This window comes from Apus apus, chromosome 26, assembly GCF_020740795.1.
Source record: "Apus apus isolate bApuApu2 chromosome 26, bApuApu2.pri.cur, whole genome shotgun sequence".
Taxonomy (NCBI): domain Eukaryota; kingdom Metazoa; phylum Chordata; class Aves; order Apodiformes; family Apodidae; genus Apus; species Apus apus.
The window spans coordinates 5,158,330-5,176,952 of record NC_067307.1 but is presented as its reverse complement, the minus strand read 5'-3'; the positions used below and the strand labels follow the sequence as shown (position 1 = coordinate 5,176,952).

The window sequence follows — 18,623 nt, the reverse complement described above, 5'->3', positions numbered from 1 at the left end:
CCCCACCCCAGCACCCACCCCCTGGGATGGGGATGTGGTGTTTTCCAGGGACGCAGCCCCACCCATCCCGACTCACCTCCCTGGGGGAAGAACTGCGAGTAGATGAGTTTGAAGGTGTCCTCGTCCACCAGCCCGCTGGGACATTCCTGTGGAGAGACAGAGCTCCAGGGAACCCCCCGAGCTCCAGGGAACCCCCCCCAGTTCCAGGGAACCCCCCGAGCTCCAGGGAACCCCCCCAGCTCCAGGGAACCCCTCCAGCTCCAGGGAACCCCCCCCCCCAGCTCCAGGGAACCCCCCCCAGTTCCAGGGAACCCCCCCAGTTCCAGGGAACCCTTCCAGCTCCAGGGAACCCCCCTCAGCTCCACCAACCCCCCCCAGCCCCACCAACCCCCTCAGCCCCACCACTGGTGGGTCTGTCCATGATCCCCCCCAGCCCTCACGCTCTTGAAGCCACGATACAGGGATTTCAGCTCCTTCCTGGTGAACTTGGTCTGTTCCAGCAGCTGCTCCAGCCCCTCCGGTTGGTGTCGGACCACGGGCAGCTCCAGCTCGGCCTCCCCACCATCTGCTGGGAGCCAACCCCCGCTTCCCATGGATCCAGCACCCCAGGATTTCCACCTTGGATCTCACCTGGCTTCAGACCAAACCCCCTCTTCCCCACCCTGCTGGTGGATCCCAAGTTCCAGGAGGAACCGTAGGGTTCTCATCCCAAGGGAGAAGATCTGGAAGGTTTCCCCAGGAGGACATTCCAGGGGCGTGGAACATCACCCCGATCCCGCTAATGACTTCATCCCAGCCCGGCGGAAGGTAATTAATAAATGATGGCTCATTAATAATTCCTGCCTGGGATGTCCCCGTGGAGCCGTTCAAGCGCCGAGACTGGGATAGAGGGAACGTCAGGTCGGGAAAACCAGGAAGGGGAGGGATGGGGAAAGGGTCTGTGACCCATCCTGGGGGGCCCTGGGGGAGCCTGGGGGACCCAGGTGTCCCAAAGTTGGGGGTTGGGGGTCCCTGGTGTCACATTTTGGGGGGTTTAGGGGTTGTGTTCCAAAATGGGGGGTTTGGGGTCCCCCAGCCCCACCTCAGGAGGGTTTTGGGGGTTGCTGTGTGTGGGGGGATGTTCCCCTCAGGAGGAGTTTGTGGGTCCTCAGCCCCTCACTCAGAGGGGTATTTTGGGGGGTGGGGGTGCAAGGCTGGGCCATGACTCTGCAAGTGTTGGGGGGGGATTCCAGCTGCCCCCCCAAACCTGCCAAAACCCCCCTGTCCCTCCCAAAACACCCTGGAATCCCCCCCAAACCCACTGGAATCCCCCCAAAACCCACTGGAATCCTCTCCAAAACCCCTGGAATTCCCCCCCCCAGCCCCCTAGAACCCCCCCAAAACCCCCTAAAATCCCCTCCAAACGCCTGGAATCCTCCCAAAACCCCCTAGAATCCCCCCCAAACTCCATGAATCCCCCAAAACCTCCTGGCATTCGCCCCCAAACTTCCTGGAATCCTGCCCAAAACCCCATGAATCCCCCCAACCCCCTGGACTCCCCCCAGACTCCTCACCCTTCACCTTCCTCCCCAGGGGATCACCCCCCACACACCCTTCAAACCCTTTTATCCCTCTCGCTGAGCCCCAAAAAGTCCTTTAACCAGGGAGAGGGGAGAGGAAAGGGTTTGGGGGGTGTGTGTGGGGTAATTAATTAACAAAGGAGCATTAATTAATGGGCCGGGGGGGGTTACCTTCGGCGGAGATGGGCTCGAGGATGCCGAACTGCTTGAGGACGGCGATGAAGAGGAGCAGCAGGACGGCCACGGCACAGAGCTCCATGCCCTGCATCCCCATGGGTGGGGGAGAAGGGGGGGCCTGGGGGGGGGTCCCCACCACCCCCACCCCGAGGTGGGGTGGGCAAAGGGCCTGGAGGTGCCTCCAAGCGCTGCAGGGGCGACCTGCGCGTCCGTCCGTCCGTCCGTCCGTCTGCCCTCCCCCCTTGGCACGGGCCCATGGCCCCAACCCTGCCCCCACCCCCCGGGCCATTTCTTATCCATTGATTGTTTTTAAACCCACCCCCCCTGCCTATAAAAGGCCTCAGGGCTCCCCCACCCCCCCAGGCCCCCCACCCATGGGTGCCCTCTTCACCCCAGCATTGATCCCCAACCCGCTCAGGCCTTAAAATAGGGTAAAAAAAGGGTGTTTATGCCCCCCCCGGGTCATTTTTGTGCTCTATTTTATCGATTAATTATTTTTATCCCCCCCTCCACATATAAAAGGCCTCAGGGCCCCCCTGCCCCCCTCCCATGGGTGCCCCCTTCACCCCAGCATTGATCCCAAATCCCCTACGGCCTTAAAGTGGGGTAAAAAAGGGGGTGTATGCCCTCCCCCCTGGGTGGTGCTGCCCCCCCCATCACCCCTCGGCGGGGTTAAACTGCCCCCCTCACCCCCATCACCCCTCGGGGGGGCAATTACCAGGACTGGCTAATGAAGGGAGCTGTGGGATGAGGGAGCAGCTGGGGGTGCTCCCCAGGGACCCCCCACCCCCCAGGGGGGGAAACGGAGGTGGAGGGGTGGGGGGGGCTGGTCTCCTGACCCTGTGACCACCCGTCCCCCCCGCCCCGCCCCCCGTCACTTGTCCCCGAGGCCTCGGGGTCAGGGTCCCTGTCCCCTCGGGGGGCGTCTCCATCCCCCCCCTCCCCCAGGGCGTCCCTGCCCCCCCGGGACCCGCCCGAGGGGGCGTGGCCAGGCGCGGGGGGCGGTGCTTACACCGAGGGGTGTGGCCTGCGATAATGGGCGGAGCTTCTGTTCCCGGGGGCGGGGCCTGTTGCTAAGGGCGCGGCTCCGGTCGCTACGCGTCCCAGCCCAAAGCGGAGCCCGTTTCCGCCGCACGCCCCGCCCCGCCGCCCTCCACTTCCGGCGCCGCCGCCATGGCCTCAAGGTTACTGCGGGTGCGCTCGGCCCTGCGGCTCCTGCCCGCCCGCGGCCTGGCCGCGCCCGGTGAGCCCCGGGACGGGGAGGGGCTGGGGGGGCCGGGGGGGGGCGGGGGGAGGCGGGGGGCGCGGCAGGGCCCGGCCGCGGTCTTGCCGCCGTGACCCCGGTGCCCCGCAGGCGGCCTGGCCACCGATGAGGAGCAGGCGACGGGGCTGGAGAGGAAGGTGATGGAGGCGATGAACAAGGGCCTGGTGAGTGCGGGGGGGCGGCCGGGGGCGAGGCCTGGAGGTGCGGGGGGGCTCGGGTGTCTGTGGGGGGGCGGGGAGGGGGAAGGGGCGTGTTGGGGGGAGGGGGATCTGGAAGGGGGGGGGATCGGGGGGGTTTGGGGACTTTGGGGACTTGAGAATCTGGGGAGGTTTGTCAGTCTGGGGGTGTGGAACCTGGGGAGTGGATCAGAGCTGGGGGGACCCCCGGGGCTGGAATCAGGGACACGGTATCCTTGGGGGGGGGCGGGGAGGGGGAGCAGAGTCTGGGGGTGCCCCCCCTGACCCTCCCCGCCCCCCCAGGACCCCTACAGCATGTTCCGGCCCAAGCGCTACGCGGGGACCAAGGAGGAGCCCAACCTGGTTCCCTCCATCAGCACCAAACGCATCGTGGGCTGCGTCTGTGAGTGACCCCCCCCTCCCCCCCCTCTGTCCCCCACCTTGTCTGTCTGTCCGTCCCACCCTCCTCTTCCTCTCCCCCCCCAGGTGAAGAGGACAACAGCTGCGTGGTCTGGTTCTGGCTGCACCAGGGGGAGCCCCAGCGCTGCCCCTCCTGCGGCGCCCACTACAAACTGATCCCCCACGAGCTGCCCCACTGAGCCCCCCGGGTCACACAACAGGGGGGCCCATGGGTCACACTGACCCCCCCCCCCCCCCCCAGCACCCAGTGGGGGTCCATGGGTCACCCAGCACCCAAGGGGGGGGCCCACGGGAGTCACCCCCACTTCTCTCTGTTGTGTGTGACACCCCCCCCCATATAAACAGTTTGTGTGGTGAGACCCTGGCTCTGTCTGTGGGTGGGGGCAGCACCCATGGGGTGGGGGGGAGATGGGGGGTGGGAGGGGTTGTGCCCCCCCCAGGGGTGCTCATGATCTTGGGCTGGGATTTGGGGGGAGGGCATGTCCCTGTCCCTCTGCCCTGGGGTGCAGCTTTGGGGGGGGGGGGGCAGAATCAAAGCCCTTTTGGGCCCCTCCCCCTGCCCTGGGGACCCCCCCCCCTCCCCAAAAGAAGCCCCCACCCAAAGGGGGGATTCCCCCTGCAGACCCCAAGGAGCGGCCCAGCCCCCACACCCAGTGTCCACCCAAGTGGGGTCTGTGGCCACCGGGGGGGTTCTGGCAGCCCCAGGCCCCACTGTGTCACCTCCCCATTGTCACCCCCACCCCGTGGTCTCCAGCACCCTCTGGGGGTCTTGCCGACGTGTGGTCCCACCCCCTCCCCAATCAGGTGTTGGTCCTCAAAATGTGTTCCCATGGTGACAAAAGCCACCGGCCCCACATCCGAGCTGGGACAACCTCATGGGGAGTCACCTGGGCCTCCAGCTTGGTGGTGGCTTCTGAGGTTCTCCAGGTGGCCACGCAGACACACATGGTGGTCAAAGCTCTGCAGGTGGTGGGTGGTCCCGGTGGTCCCTGAGCTGCTGCGTCTTGGAGGAGATGGGACCTGCTGCAGCTTCTCGTGCCATGGGGCTGGTCCCGGATCTGGGGAGGTGCAGGGAGTCACAGGAGGTATCAGGAGGCTCTGGGATGTCCCCAAAGCCCCAAGAGGTCCTAGAAGATCTCTGGAGGCTTCCAGAGGCTCTAGGATGTCTCCAGGGGGTCCCAGAGGGTCCCCAGGAGGTACTGGGTGTCTCTGAGGGATCACAGGAGGCTTCAGGAGGGTCTTTCATGTCCCCAGGAGACCCTTGGGGGTCACTGGAGGCTTCAGGGGGTTCCCAGAGGTGCCAGAGGGTCCCCAGGAGGTGCTCAGTGTCTTCAAAGCGTCTCTGAAAGTCTCTGGAGGCTTCAGGATGCTCCGAGATGTTCCCAGAAGGTCCCCAGGGGGTCCCAGGGAGTCCCGGTGGTTTCCCTGAAGGTGCTGGAGGCCCCAGGAGGCTCTGAGGGATCCCTGGAGCTCCCAGGGGGTCTCCGGGAGGTGCTGAGGGTCCCCCGGGGGTCCCTGGAGGTTCCGGGGCCTCCGGGATGTTCCCAAAGGATTCGCTCTGGGTCCCGGGGGGTCCCGGGGGTCTCAGAGGGTCCCGCGGGCCCCCCAGCCCCTGAGGCGCTGGATGACGTCATGCGGGCCGGCCATGACGTCATCCTTCCCGCCGCGGGTGCTCGGCCAATGGGAGGCGGGGGGCGGGGCCGGGCGGGGGGCGGGGCTCCAGGGGGCGCGCGGGGACGCGGCGGGCGGGGTCTCCCGCGCCCCACGTGACCCGGCGGCGGGAGCGCGGCGGTGACGTCAGCGGTGTCGCAGAGGGGCGGGGCCGCGCGCCGGAAGCGGGGCGGGCGGGCGGACAAGATGGCGGACGGGGACAGCGGCAGCGAGCGCGGCGGCAGCGGCGGCGGCTTCGGCCCCGGCCGCGGCGGCGGGGGCGGAGGAGGCGGCGGGAGCGGGAGCGGGGCCGGCGGGGGCTCCGGCGGAGGCAGCGGCGGGGCCGGCCCGGAGCAGGAGACGCAGGAGCTGGCCTCGAAGCGGCTGGACATCCAGAACAAGCGCTTCTACCTGGACGTGAAGCAGAACGCCAAGGGCCGGTTCCTGAAGATCGCCGAGGTGGGGGCGGGCGGGTCCAAGAGCCGCCTGACGCTCTCCATGGCGGTGGCCGCCGAGTTCCGCGACTACCTGGGCGACTTCATCGAGCACTACGCGCAGCTGGGCCCCTCCAGCCCCGAGCAGCTGGCCCAGGCCGCCGGGCCCCCCGGGGAGGACGGCGCCGGGCCCGGGCCCCGCCGCGCCCTCAAAAGCGAATTCCTGGTACGGGAAAACCGTAAATATTATCTGGACCTGAAGGAGAATCAGCGCGGGAGGTTCCTCCGGATCCGTCAGACCGTCAACCGAGGGCCCGGCGGACCGGGGGGTTTCCCCGGGGGTCCCCCCGGTTTGCAGAGCGGCCAAACCATCGCCCTGCCCGCCCAGGGCCTGATCGAGTTCCGCGACGCGCTGGCCAAGCTGATCGACGACTACGGGGGAGAGGAAGAGGAGCTGGGCGGCCCCGGGGGCGGGGGGCCGGGCGGCGGGGGGCTCTACGGGGAGCTGCCCGAGGGCACCTCCATCACCGTGGACTCCAAACGGTTCTTTTTCGACGTGGGCTGCAACAAATACGGCGTTTTCCTGCGGGTGAGCGAGGTGAAGCCGTCCTACCGCAACGCCATCACCGTCCCTTACAAGGCCTGGGCCAAGTTCGGCGGCGCCTTCTGCCGCTACGCCGAGGAGATGCGCGACATCCAGGAGCGCCAGCGGGACAAGCTCTACGACCGACGGGCCGGGCCCCCCGGCCCCGGGAGCGGCAGCGGCGCCGGTGACGACTCTGACGGCGACGACGTGGACGACGACTGAGCCACCCCCAACCCCCGACCTCAGCCCCGCCGGCCTAACCCCCCCGCCCCAAATCCCCAACGCCCCCCCTCCAAACCCCCGCATTGGTCCCCGACCTCCCCCCACCGCCGCCGGAGAGAGAAGCCGGCCCAACCGCGACGCCAACCGCTCCCGGAGCTCCCTCCGCCCCCCCTGCCGCGGGGGGTCCCGCAGCCCCGAGGACTCGCTGCTTGTGGGGGGTGGCCCGGACGGTGCCCCCCGCCCCCCCCCCCCCGCGAACACCGAAACCAGCGTCCCCGGTGCCGAGCCCCGCACCGGTGGAAGAGGAGCAGGAGATGGGGGGGGGGGAAGGACGGGACCGTGGAGCGGGGGGGGGACGCTGCATCTGGACCAACGTCCATTCTCTTTTCTTTTTCCTTTTGATTTCCCCCCCCTTCCATTTTATTCCCTTTCGATTACTTTTTTGGGATGCAAACTGCTCAACTCCAGGCGCCCCAACTGGACCCCGCGCCCGGCGCCGGGCTGGCAGGTTCCTGAAAATTAAGGAAAAAAACCTCCCGACAACCCCCAAACGTCTCCGTTTGGATGATTTACCCCCATTTTTTCCATCCCCCCTCCCCCCCCGCCGCCTCTGATGGGGGGAAGTCACCGAGTGAGGCACAAAGCACAAGGAAAAACTCGACGGGGGTTCAAGATCTTCCCCTTCGCTCCAAATAAGGCGACACCGGCGGCTGCAGCGGGACGGCCCGGCCGGGGCTGCTCGTCCCCGCCACAACCGGGACCTCGGGCGCTGAAATCCGCCCCTTTTCCCCTTTTGTTCGGGTTGTTTTTTCCTTCAGAAACCCAACTGCCGCCCTTCCCGGTGCCTCTCACGGGTGGCTCAGCAGGACGCGGCAGCCGGAGCCTTCCCTGGTATTTTGGGGGGTTTTTAGGTCTTTTTTTTTTTTTTTCCAGCCATCACCACCGGTATTAAACAGATTTTTTTCCCCCCCTCTCAACTAGTCTTTCTGCTTTTGGCTTTTTTTTTTTTTTTTTTTTGAAGCTCAGTCAGGTAAATCCTGCCCTTTCCTGGTGTTTCTTTATCCCAAGAACTCTGAACTGACCCGGGGGGGGTGGTTTTCCTCGCTTGTCATTCCAAAGTTTCAGATCTTCTCATCCAACGGCTTCTCCACGGTTTTAGGACTCTTTCTGTTGTTGTTCTTGTTGATCATTTTCCCCGCCGTGTTTGGGATCCTGCTCAAGCCTCAACCACCTCCTTAATTTATTGCCACGGATCCCGGCGTCTTCCCTCTCTCTGGATTTCTTGGGAAGGAGGAACGACCCGACCGGCAGCTCCAGACACCAGCTCCATCCCCAAACCCAACGGAGCTCCAAGGTGGGGGGGGAGACATCTGTCCATCCGTCCGTCTGTTCTCAGCCCCCATCCCACCTCTCCCTGCTCTTCTGAAAGGGATTTTTAACATTCTTGCTTCCGTTGATCCCGTTTTTAAACCTTCTCCGTGGCCAAGGACCAGGGGTCTCCTCACTCATGGGAGCAATACTCTTGATTTCTCCATCTCCCAACCGTGTCCGTACTGTATTTTATACCCTCAGGCAGCTCTTCCCAGTGACGTTCCTGCTGTATCCACCATCCTCCTGGTTTGGTTTCCTTCTTTTTGTTTGGGTTTTAATTTCACTTTTTGGGCGCTTTTCGGTTTGTTGTTTGTTTTTTTTTTGCTGCGGAGGAAAACAAGAAAAAAAACCCACAAAAAACACCAAAAAATAAAACCAAAACCAACCACCAAACAAAATATCACATGATGACATCGAATGCACCGCATCGGGGGACGATGGATTTGCTGGGAGCAGAGACACCGGTGGAACCTCTCCTTTTATTTTTAAAGAGGATGAGATATATATATTTAAAAAAAAAAAAAATATATATAGATATATAGATATTCTTTTTTTGGCTGAATTGCTGGAATTGAGCCTTAAATTTCTACTCCGGGGTCACCACCGGCCCGGCCTGGGAATGAGGTGGAAAAGGAAAAAAGAGATAAAAATAAGGCAAATAAGGCCAAAAAAAGAAAAAATACAGACATGGATAAAAGCAGCAACCCAGGATCCGGCGTCGGCTCCGTTGTCCCGCCGGTGTATCCGTGTCCAGAACCTTCTGCAGCTCCATTTGGACCTTCCAACAGACGGGTGAGCCGAGCAGAGCGCGTTGGGAGAGGCAACAAACCATCCCGAATCCAAGGGGAACCCCAAATCCAAGGGGAATCTCAAATCCAAGGGGAATCCCAAATCCAATGGGAATCCCAAATCCAAGGAAGGTTCCCCCCAAAAAAAACAAGCCCCAAATGAGGTTTTTAGGGTGTTGTTCCAACCTGCCAAAAGCAGGGGAGGATTCGGAGCCGGGGATGGAGGAGCCTCGGGGTGAGCGAGGACGTGGGTGGTTTGAGGGGGGTGATGGGGTGGGGTTTTTTTGGGGGGAGGGTTTTGGGGGTTTTTTGGTGAGTTTTGGGGGTTTGGTTGGTTGGTTGTTTTTTTTCCAGAGGGATCCCGAGGATGGATCTTGGCGTCGCCGAAGGCGGCGTGAGGGTTTGGTTGGTCCCTTCTATCTATGTATGTAAATATGATCCTGTTGGGGTTGGGTTGGTTGATTTCTTTTTTTTTTGTTTGTTTGGATTCCATAGAAAACAGGCAAATTTCTGTTGGTTTGTTTGTTTTTAACCAGAAAGGTGGTGGTGGAGGGGGGGGAAATAATCCCAAATTCTTGGAGCTTCCAGATCTCTGTTGCCCCAGGAGGGACTCGTTTTGAGAGCGCGACTTTTTCTTGCTGGATAAAACACACACACAAAAAAGCAGGAGAAATCTTGTAAATCTTGTATAACGCCCCAAAGTGGATGTAAATGGCCCCAAACTTTATGTAAATACCCCAAGGAGCCTTCAGGGGTTCTGGGAGAAGTTGAAATTGCTTCAATTTTTCCTCCCTTCTCCTTGAGAGAAAAAGATGGGAGAACGTTGGGATTGACCTCTGGGGGTCCTGAGGAGCCCCCCGGGGTCCTTTGCTGCCCTGGTTGGGGGTGTGAGGGATAAAAAAATACCCCCCTCCACCCCGCTGGGTTCTCTTGTATGAAAGAAAAGTTTTAAAAATAGAAAAATAGGACAAAACCCAAACCCCACTAGAAGAAAAGCCACGAGGCGCGAGGAGGGCGCTTGAGGTGACGCGCGAAGGGTCCCCGAGCGGCATCGGAAGTGGCCGCCGGGATCGGCAGCCCCGGAGCGGCCGTGGTGGGTGGGCTGGGCTCCCTGGTCCTGGGGTGGTGAAATGTGCCGGATGGTTGGTGAGGTGGTGGTGGTGGAGAGAAGCAGATGGTTTGCCTGGAGCTGGATCCTCCTCAGAGCTGGGTTCCGCTTCAAGAGATGGATCCTCCTATGAGATGGATCCTCTAAGATCTGGACTCTTCTCCGAGATCTGGATCCTCTTCCAAGAGCTGGATTCTCCTCTACGTGCCAGATCCTCCTGAAGGTTGTATCTACCCTCAAGAGCTAGAGCCTCCTCAGAGCTGGAGCATCCTTCAAGATCTGGATCCTTGTGAGAGCTGGACCATTCTCCAAGGTCTGGATCCTCCTCTAAGAGTTGGATCCTCCCAAGATTGGGACCATCCTCCAAGATCTGGATCCTGTAGGAGTTGGATCCTCCTGAGAGCCAGATCTGCTTCCAAGATCTGGATCCTCCTGAGATTGGGACCTTCCCCTCAGCTCAGGATCCTCCTGGAGAGCCGAATCCTTCTCCAAGATGTGTCCTCCTCCAAGAGTTGGATCTTCCTGAAGAGCCAGATCCACCTGCAATATCTGGATCCTCCTGACATCAGGACCATCCTTCAAGATGTGCATCCTCCTGAGAGATGGATCCATCTCCAAGATCTGGATCCTCCTCTAAGAGTTGGATCCTCCTGAAGAGCTGGATCCACTTCCAAGATCTGGATCCTTGTCTGAGAACCAGCTCTTCCTGACACCTCCTCCAAAGAGATGGATCCTTTGGGACCCACCAAGACTGGCTTCAACCACCACCTGCCCAGGAGCCCAAACCACTCACCCCAAAAAGTCCCTTTTGACGAAAAGAAGAAAAAAGTTTTAATTCCTCTTATTTTTTTAACAAAAAAAAAAAAAGAAAAAAAAGAAAAAAAAAAGGAAAAAGACACAAAAAATAAAACCGACAAAAAAAAAAAGAAAAAAGAAAAAGACACAAAAGAAATAATAAAAAAAAAGGATATAAAGAAAAAAATGAAAAACAAAACTAAAGCAAACCGTGCACTTTAGGTGGCCCAACGTGGGGCTGCTGGCGCTGGGGGGTGGTCTTGGGCCCCCCCTCCCCTCCCCCTGCAGCCGGCGGTGGCCGAAGGCAGGTCCTGGGTGTGACCACTAACGAGGCCCCCGACGTGACGACCCCACCATGGAACGATGGATCCAACAGCTCCGAGCGCTCCCCAACCGTAGCAGATTTTTGCAAATGGAGTTTTACAAGGTCTATATTTAAAGAATTGTATGTTTGTAACAAATAAAAAGTATGCGGGAAAGTGAATGGGAAAAAACAAAACAAAACAAAAAAACACAAAAAAAACCCAAAACAAAGCCTGGCCCTGCCTGCCTGCTTGGGGAGGGGGGCATGGGGGGTCCCCAGCTGTCCCCAGGGGGTCACCAGTTATTCCTGAGGAGACCCCAACTATCCCTGAGGGGTCCCTGGTTGGCCCCAGGAGTCCCTCACTGTTCCTGGGGTCCCTGACTGGCCCTGAGGTGTCCCTGTCACTGAGAGGTCCCCAACTGTCCAGTTCCTCCCTGTCCCCAGGGGTCCCCAACTCCCTGAGGGGTCCCTGACTATCCCTGTGAGGTCCCCAGCTGTAACCAAGTGGTCCTTGCCTGTCCCCAGGAGTCCCCAGCTGGCCCTGAGGGTCCCTGACTGTCCCCAAGGGGTCCCCAGCTGGCTCTGAAGGATCCCGGGGTGGGGGTCCCAGACTGTCCCCAAGGGTCTCACCAGTGCCACCATCTTGGGAAGGGACAGGGTGGGCAGGATCAGTGTAGACCTTGGGGTGTTGGGAAGAGTGGTCTTGGGGCCTCTGGGGGTCTCACACATTGTCCTGAGGGTTTGGGGGTCCCCAGCGTGGGCACATCCAGCTCCACCACGTCCCCAGGCCGGGCCCTGTCCCTGGGTGGGGGGTCCCCAGTGCTGCAGGGGGCACCTGGCAGGAGGGGTGGGCATGTCACACGCGTGTCACAGCGTGTGCAGGAGGCCATGGGACAGCTGGGGGGGGGTGTGCTTGGGGGGGGGGTGTTCCCCGCAGCCCCCCCGCGCCGGGCTCTGCGGCTCCCTGCGGACACGGGCTCATCTGAGGACACCGGCGGAGCCGCACGCGCATCAGCAGCCGCCGCTGCTCCCCTCCCCCCTGCGGGGGCCCTCGGCCCTTTCGGGGAGCAGCCGGCAGCCTCCTGTGTGTGCCCCCCGCCCGCAATGCCGAGGGGAGCAGCTGCTGCGACCCCTCCTTCCCTTCTTTCTGGACGGGGCTGGGGGAGGGGGCTGGGGACAGCTGGGGTGGGGGGGCTGGGGCAGCTGAGGGGGGGCTGGGGACAGTGGGGGGGCTTGGGGACAGCTGGAGGGGAGGGTGGGGGCGCTAGGAACAGCTGGGGGGGCCCCGAGACTCTGGCGGCAGTTCCCTAGGGGGGAGGACCGGGCTGGGGGCTCTGAGCGACCCCCCCCCAGCTGCTCCCGGAGGGCTCAGAACCCCCAGCCCGGTCCTTCCCATGGTACGTGGGGGTTGTGCCGCTGCACCCTGGAGGGAAACTGAGGCAAGGGGTTGGACCCCGGGGGACAGGGACTGTGCAAAGGTGCCTTCCTCATCCTCCTCCTCCTCAGCCTGGTGCTTCCCTACCTGGATCATCCTGGAGCCAAGAGCTGTGTCCGCCATCCCAGGGCAGGGGCTCCTCGAAACCCTCTCAAAGCTGCTCCCGTCCCATCCTTCGCTCTCTAAAATCCCAAGTTATTCCTACAAAATTAAGCTCATCACATCAATGGGGGTTGATTGGCTGCTGGGATGGGCTCACCACAGGAATCAGGGGTTTATTCTCTGGGACGTTCTCTTCCCTAACACACCATCAAACCCCCTCCCCCAAATGTCATTTTTTTTTTTTACTTTTTCTGACCTTATTTAACCCCTCCTGTTACCAGAAACTGTCCCTCCTGCCTCTCAGCACCCCCCGCGGCCAAGCCCCAGCCCAAATCCCCCAGCCCAGGAGCTGACAGGGCTGCCGGGACAACCCGTGTTACCTCCTTGCTGCTTTTATCCCTAATCTTATCCCACAGGACCAGCCTTTATTTCTGGATTTCCTGAAAAACACAGAGACCCGGAGGCGCGGCTCTCCCAGGCCCGCGTCCCCAGGCAGGGACTGCCCTGCCCCCGCTGGTGCCGCCGCCCGGCACCGGCAGCGCCTCCCGGGGCCAAGTTCAGCCGCTCGTAATCCCGGTTTAAGCCCTTCCCAGACCGGGCCTCAGGCCCGAACCCTCCGCTCGACCGCGGGGTTGATGACAGGGCCCGGGCCGGGCGGGGAGCGGGGCGGGGGAAGGAGGCGGCAGGGCCCGTGCGGAGCGAGGCCCTGCCAGGAACCGGGGGGACCCGGCCCCCCCGGCGCCCGCGGAGCCCCCGGTACCGGCGGCGGCCACGAGCCCCCCCCCCCCCGCGCTGCGTAACAAACAACACGGGGGGCGGCGACATGGAATGGCCGGGAAAGGCTGCTCTCCTGCCATTGGCTCTCCCAGCTGTCCATCCTCTTAGCCCCGCCCCCCGCCGGACGGCTTTCTCTTCTGATTGGCCTGTCCTCACGTCATTCCCCTGCCCCGCCCACCGGCCGGCGTCGGCGGGCACGCCCCCCGCCCTCAGCCCTGCGTGCCGTGTGCAAAGGAAAAACAGCCGTTAGCCGGGCGGCGGGGCGGGGCCAGGCGGGCAGCAAGAAGCGGGGCTGCGATTGGCGGCAGCGGGATGTTCAAACTAGTGTGGGACTACGTGATTGGCTCCTACTTGCAGCGGCAGGTCGGGCTCGCTCCTCGCCATCGGGCGGGTTATTGTCTGGCGGCTCCTGAGGCGGCTCCGCAGCGGACGCGGGACCAGCGACCGGGCTCCGACGCTATGGTGACGGGCGGCGGCGGCCGGGCCGGGTGGGGCCGCGGGGGGCTCCGCGGCGCGGGGCAGCGGGCGGCGGGGCCGGAGCTGCCGGTGGCAGCGCGGGGCCGCTCGGCGGGCAGCGCGGGGCGGGCGGCTCCCGCTGTCGGCGAGCGGTGACCTTGGGGCTGCCGCCGCCCCCCGCCCTGCCCGGGGGCTCCCGGCCGTGCACGGGGCGCTTGGGAGGGCGTCGAAACCCGCTCCCTCCCGTTCCGGCGGTGCCGTTGAGTTCCCGAGCGTTCTCCCGGTGCCGGCCTCACCGGGCGGCGGGGCCGGGAGCTCCCCGGGGCTGTCAGAGCTTCCCCGGGGGGGGCCGGGGCTGCCGGCGGGCGCGGGTCTGGGGGGAAACAGCCTCTTTTAATGGTGTTTGTGTGTTTATAAAGTTGATTGTGTGGTGACAGGAAGTGACTGTCAGGGGGGGTAAAACCCGGGGCGGCGGGAGGGAGCGGCCTGAAGGGCGTCTGTCAAGTGCCCGCTGCCTCCCGGGGCAGCCCCGGGCCCGGGGGCGTTGGGTTCCATGGATTGGGTCTTAACTTTGAGTTTCCAGAGTCTGGATTTTAATTTTGGGTTTCCAGCGTTTGGATTTTAACTTTGGGTTACCAGGGTTTGGGTTCTAAGCCCTCGTTTCCATGGTTTGGGTTCTAACCTTGGAATTCCATTCTTTGGATTCTAACCTTGCCTCTAGATTCCAGCCACCAGCTCTCTGGTGGCTTCCCAAGGGACACTCTGATTCCCTAGGGGATGAAGCCCGGGGTTTTATCTTCCCTGAGGGCATGAAACCTGTGGAAGTCCCAACCTCGGGGTCTGTAACTGTCACTTAGGATAGGAGGAGATTCCAAGTGGGAGGTAAGGGGCCCTATCTGCTCAGGGTTACCATGGAAACGCTCCCTGAGCTGCTGCAACCCCTTCCCAGTGCTGGAGGGTGTCTCCTAACTTGTGGCAATAGAGAAAAAGTTGCTTTTTGAAGTATTTTAGTCTTGTTTGAAACAAGATGAAAGAAAACAAAAACCCAACAAAGTGGCTGTGAGAGACTCAGTGGGGTTTGGGTCTGGGAATGTGGATTCGATGGGGAGAAGGGAAGAAGATGCTCCAACCCAGTCAAGCATCCCAAGGGGAGCGGGAAATCTGGGGGATGTTCTTCAAAGAGGCTTTCTTCTGCAAGCCCTGGGGAGGGTTTGGATGTCGGAGAGGGAGACAAACCTCAGGCCTTGAGACATTGAATTCCTTTTTGCAGTCAAATTGAGCATAAAGGCGCATTGGGGGGTAGCTGCTGGTTGGAAAACTGGATGGAAAAGTGGGAAAGTTCACAGCTGGTTGATAGAAGTCTTTGGTGTGAACAGCCAGGGCTTTTCCCAGAGCTTGAGTTGAGGTGGAGAAGGAGGGAGGGCTTCAGGGAGACCTTAGAGCAGCTTCCAGTGCCTGAGGGGGCTCCAGGAAAGCTGGGGAGGGGCTTGGGACAAGGGCAGGGAGGGATGGGATGAGGGGGATGGATGAAAACTGGAAGAGGGAGGTGGAGGTTGGAGATGAGGAGGGAATTCTTGGGTGTGAGGGTGGGGAGACCCTGGCCCAGGTTGCCCAGGGAAGCTGTGGCTGCCCCATCCCTGGCAGTGTTGAAGGGCAGGTTGGATGGGGCTTGGAGCAGCCTGGGCTGGTGGGAGGTGTCCCTGCCCATGCAGGGGGGTGGGATCGAGATCATGAAGGTCCTTCCAACCCATCCCATGATTTCATTATTTCCAGAGCAAGGAAACATCCCCAAATCCCCCTTCCTGATTTTGGAAGTTTCATTTAGTGAGTTTTTCTCCTGATAAAGTCCCCAGAGAGCAGACAGTGTCACACCTGATGCTCCACAGCCTTTCTAGACACATCTCCAAGTCATCCCAAAAACCTTGAGCCAGCCCCTTCCAAAGTCTCTCCGGGTTTGCTGCTCCACTCAGTTTTCTTGACTCCAAATTAAATATTTTCCCCATGCCATGATTTTTTTTTCCCAGTATATGTATTTAAACCAGTGCTGGTGGAGCTCAGGGTGTTAACCCTGACTCTTGGATGCTCCCAGGTCTTATTTCAAGGATTTAAACAATTAATGTCACCTCAGTCTCTGGGGAATCACTGGATCCCGTGGATTCTTTCCATATCCTTCCAACACATTGATTTGCTTCAGGTGGATTCAAGTGATCCCACCACAACCTCCCTTCAGCCCATCCTCCTTTCCCACTGGCTTCCAAATTTTGGGGTTTCACTCTTCCCCTGCAAACTCGTTTTCATTAAATCCCTGATTTTTGGAGCTCCCACATGATTTTTCCGCTCTGGAGCGGGAAGGGAATTGCTCTTCTATCCCACAAATTCCTACATTCAGGGACAGTGTCCTCACCTGGAATCACACCATTCTCCCAAAAAGGTGGTTTTGGGGCTGGTTTCCCCCCATTTGGCATATTTTTTTGGAAAATAATGGGAATAGCAGGAAGAGAGAGGAGACTCTGCCAGGGCAACAGTGATCTCGATCCCTCTTGTCCCCTTGGATTTGCCTCGTTTGGGGTCATTGGAGAAGCCATTGGTGGTGACAGAGGAGCATGTTCTCCTCTGGATTAGAGCACAGCAGGGCTGAGAGTTAATTAAGCTTAATTAACAGGGGGGTTTCTCTCTTGCAGGCTGGAGGGAAGGCAGGGAAGGACAGTGGGAAGGCCAAGGCCAAGGCGGTGTCGCGCTCCCAGAGGGCAGGGTTGCAGGTACCACACCAGCCACTTCCCTCATCCCATCCTCCCTGATTGGGGCCACCCCAGAGCCCCTTTTGGGGAACGCCTCGGGTTAAAATGAGCCTAATTAAGTCTGGGGGTGTTAATGAGGTGTTGATTGCTCCCATCCCAGTTCCCCGTTGGCCGCATCCACCGGCACCTAAAGACCCGGACTACCAGCCACGGGCGAGTGGGCGCCACCGCTGCCGTGTACAGCGCAGCCATCCTGGAGTACCTGACTGCTGAGGTGGGTGTCCCCTTTCCAGCCCTTCCAGCCAAATCCCTTCCCAACAATCCTTGCCCTGGGAATGCTGAGTGTCTTCCTGGTGTCCCGGTAGGTATTGGAGTTGGCGGGGAACGCGTCAAAGGACTTGAAGGTCAAGCGGATCACGCCCCGTCACCTGCAGCTGGCCATCCGTGGGGATGAGGAGCTGGACTCCCTGATCAAAGCCACCATCGCTGGAGGAGGTGGGTGCCACCTTCCTCACCTCCCTGTCCCTAACTGAGAATTTTGGCTGAGGGAGGCTGTCAAATATGGGGAGAATAACTGGGGAGATTCTCGGTGGTCGATGGTGGAGGTTGAATGTGTGATGTGCGGAATGGGGGGAAATGTGAGAAGACTCTGCTGGGAATGGAGGATTTCTGGGAGTTTTTCAGGAAGTCTGGGAGGGGCTGAGGGGAATCCTCTCCTCTCCTGGGGGATCTGAGAGAAGTCCTCCCCTTTCCACGAGGATGTGAAGGGAATTCTCTTCTGCCTTCCACGTGGGTCTGAAGGGGGATCCTCCCCTTTGGAAGGACTTAAAGGGTGATCCTCTTCTTTCCATGGGGATCTGAGAGGAATCCTCCCTTCCATTTGGATCTGAGGGGAATCCTCTGCTTCCCCCAGGAATCCGAGGGGAATCCTCCTCTCTGCAGTTCCCAGGGGAATCCTCACCCCGTGGATCTAAGAGAAATCCTGCTCTTCTCTCCACAGGTGTCATCCCCCACATCCATAAATCCCTGATTGGAAAGAAAGGACAACAGAAAACGGCATAGGGAGGAGGGGGGAGAGCGACCGGCCCCCTCCCCATCATCTGGGACAGCAGAAAGTGAGGGGATCCATGGAAATTTTTTTTTTTTTAAAGGAATAGTTTAAAGGAAGATCATAGGCTGTAGAGGGGACAAAAGCGTTGGGGGCGGGGGGTGAGAGGGAGAGAGGAGGCTGTGGGGGGTGGGGCAGCGGTTGGGTGGCGGGTGAGGGACTCGGCTGCCCCCTCGGGTTTTATACAACGTGGAAGGAGACACCGATTTTTTACAAAAAAAAAACAACCAAAAATCATCTTTCCTGTGGTGTCCAGGAGGGAGTGTGGGAGGAGGGGTGGGAATAGCCGGGATTTCCCCCCCCATCTCGGGAGCAGCACCGGGCGGGGGTCCCGCCTCAAATGCAGATGTAGCCCCGCCCATATGCAAATGAGCGGTCTGGTTCCCGCCCGGTATGGAAATAGAGGGCGGGGCGTGACTTGGGCTCCTCCCCCTCCCCGACCCCGCGTGGCCCCGAGGCTGGAGCTGCCCCGGGGTCAGGAGCGGGAGGGGCGAGGGATGGGGGGTCTGTCTGTCTGTCCTGAGGGACCGGGTGTCTGTCCTGGACAGGGGGGGTGTCTGTCTGTCCGGGGCATGGGGGAGGTGGATGTCTGTCTGTCTCCTGCGTACTGGGGGCTGGCTGTCCGTCTGTCCTGGCTGTTGGCAGCCCAAGTGTCTGTCCCCAGCTCCCTCTGTCCTGGGCAGGTGAGGTGTCTGCCCTGGGTGTCCCACGCGCGGGTGGCGGGTGCCTGCGCTCTGCACCCAGCGCTCGGTGCCCGTCCCGCCGTCAGTCCCAGGAGCCGCCACCCGCGTGTCCCGGGGCTGGGCTGCCCAGCCGCGTGCCCGTGGGACAAGGAGGGAACGGGGAAGGCTCCAGCACTGGCAACACTGGCGGCCGGTTGCATCAGGCAGCAAGAGGCCCCTGTGGCCGCCAGCCCCGGGGCCCGGCCCGCGTGCCCTTGGCCGCGGCAGCACAAGATGGTGGCAGAAGGTGTCGGGGTGTGGTGGCAGATGTTTAGGCCGGGACGAGGGCCCGGCGGGCGGCTCCAGGGGGTGGGGGAGCGGCGGGGGAGCGGAAAGCGGGTGCCGTGCGGGGCTCGGCGGGGCCGGTGGCGGGGCCGGTGGCGGGGCCCGCGGGCCGCACAATGGCGGGGCGGCTCAGCCCACAAGATGGC

The 18,623-nt window shown here is 61.3% G+C and overlaps 3 protein-coding genes across 3 annotated transcripts; all 3 read left to right on the top strand.

Annotated features, from left to right (window-relative positions):
* Positions 1–2,860: 2,860 nt before the first annotated feature.
* Positions 2,861–3,955, top strand: LOC127394635 (cytochrome c oxidase subunit 5B, mitochondrial). The gene is made up of 4 exons (XM_051640741.1): positions 2,861–2,979; positions 3,091–3,164; positions 3,480–3,579; positions 3,663–3,955. The coding sequence occupies exons 1-4, from the start codon at positions 2,910–2,912 to the stop codon at positions 3,773–3,775; spliced, it is 357 nt and encodes a 118-aa protein (XP_051496701.1). The 5' UTR covers positions 2,861–2,909; the 3' UTR covers positions 3,776–3,955.
* A 1,498-nt stretch (positions 3,956–5,453) lies between these two features.
* On the top strand, positions 5,454–8,156 carry PURB (purine rich element binding protein B). The gene has a single exon (XM_051640702.1). The coding sequence runs from the start codon at positions 5,454–5,456 to the stop codon at positions 6,486–6,488; it is 1,035 nt and encodes a 344-aa protein (XP_051496662.1). The 3' UTR covers positions 6,489–8,156.
* A 5,302-nt stretch (positions 8,157–13,458) lies between these two features.
* Positions 13,459–17,477, top strand: LOC127394633 (histone H2A.V). The gene is made up of 5 exons (XM_051640739.1): positions 13,459–13,630; positions 16,306–16,383; positions 16,523–16,636; positions 16,728–16,857; positions 17,363–17,477. Exons 1-5 carry the CDS (start codon positions 13,481–13,483, stop codon positions 17,422–17,424), a joined length of 534 nt encoding a protein of 177 aa, XP_051496699.1. The 5' UTR covers positions 13,459–13,480; the 3' UTR covers positions 17,425–17,477.
* The last annotated feature ends 1,146 nt before the right edge of the window (positions 17,478–18,623 follow it).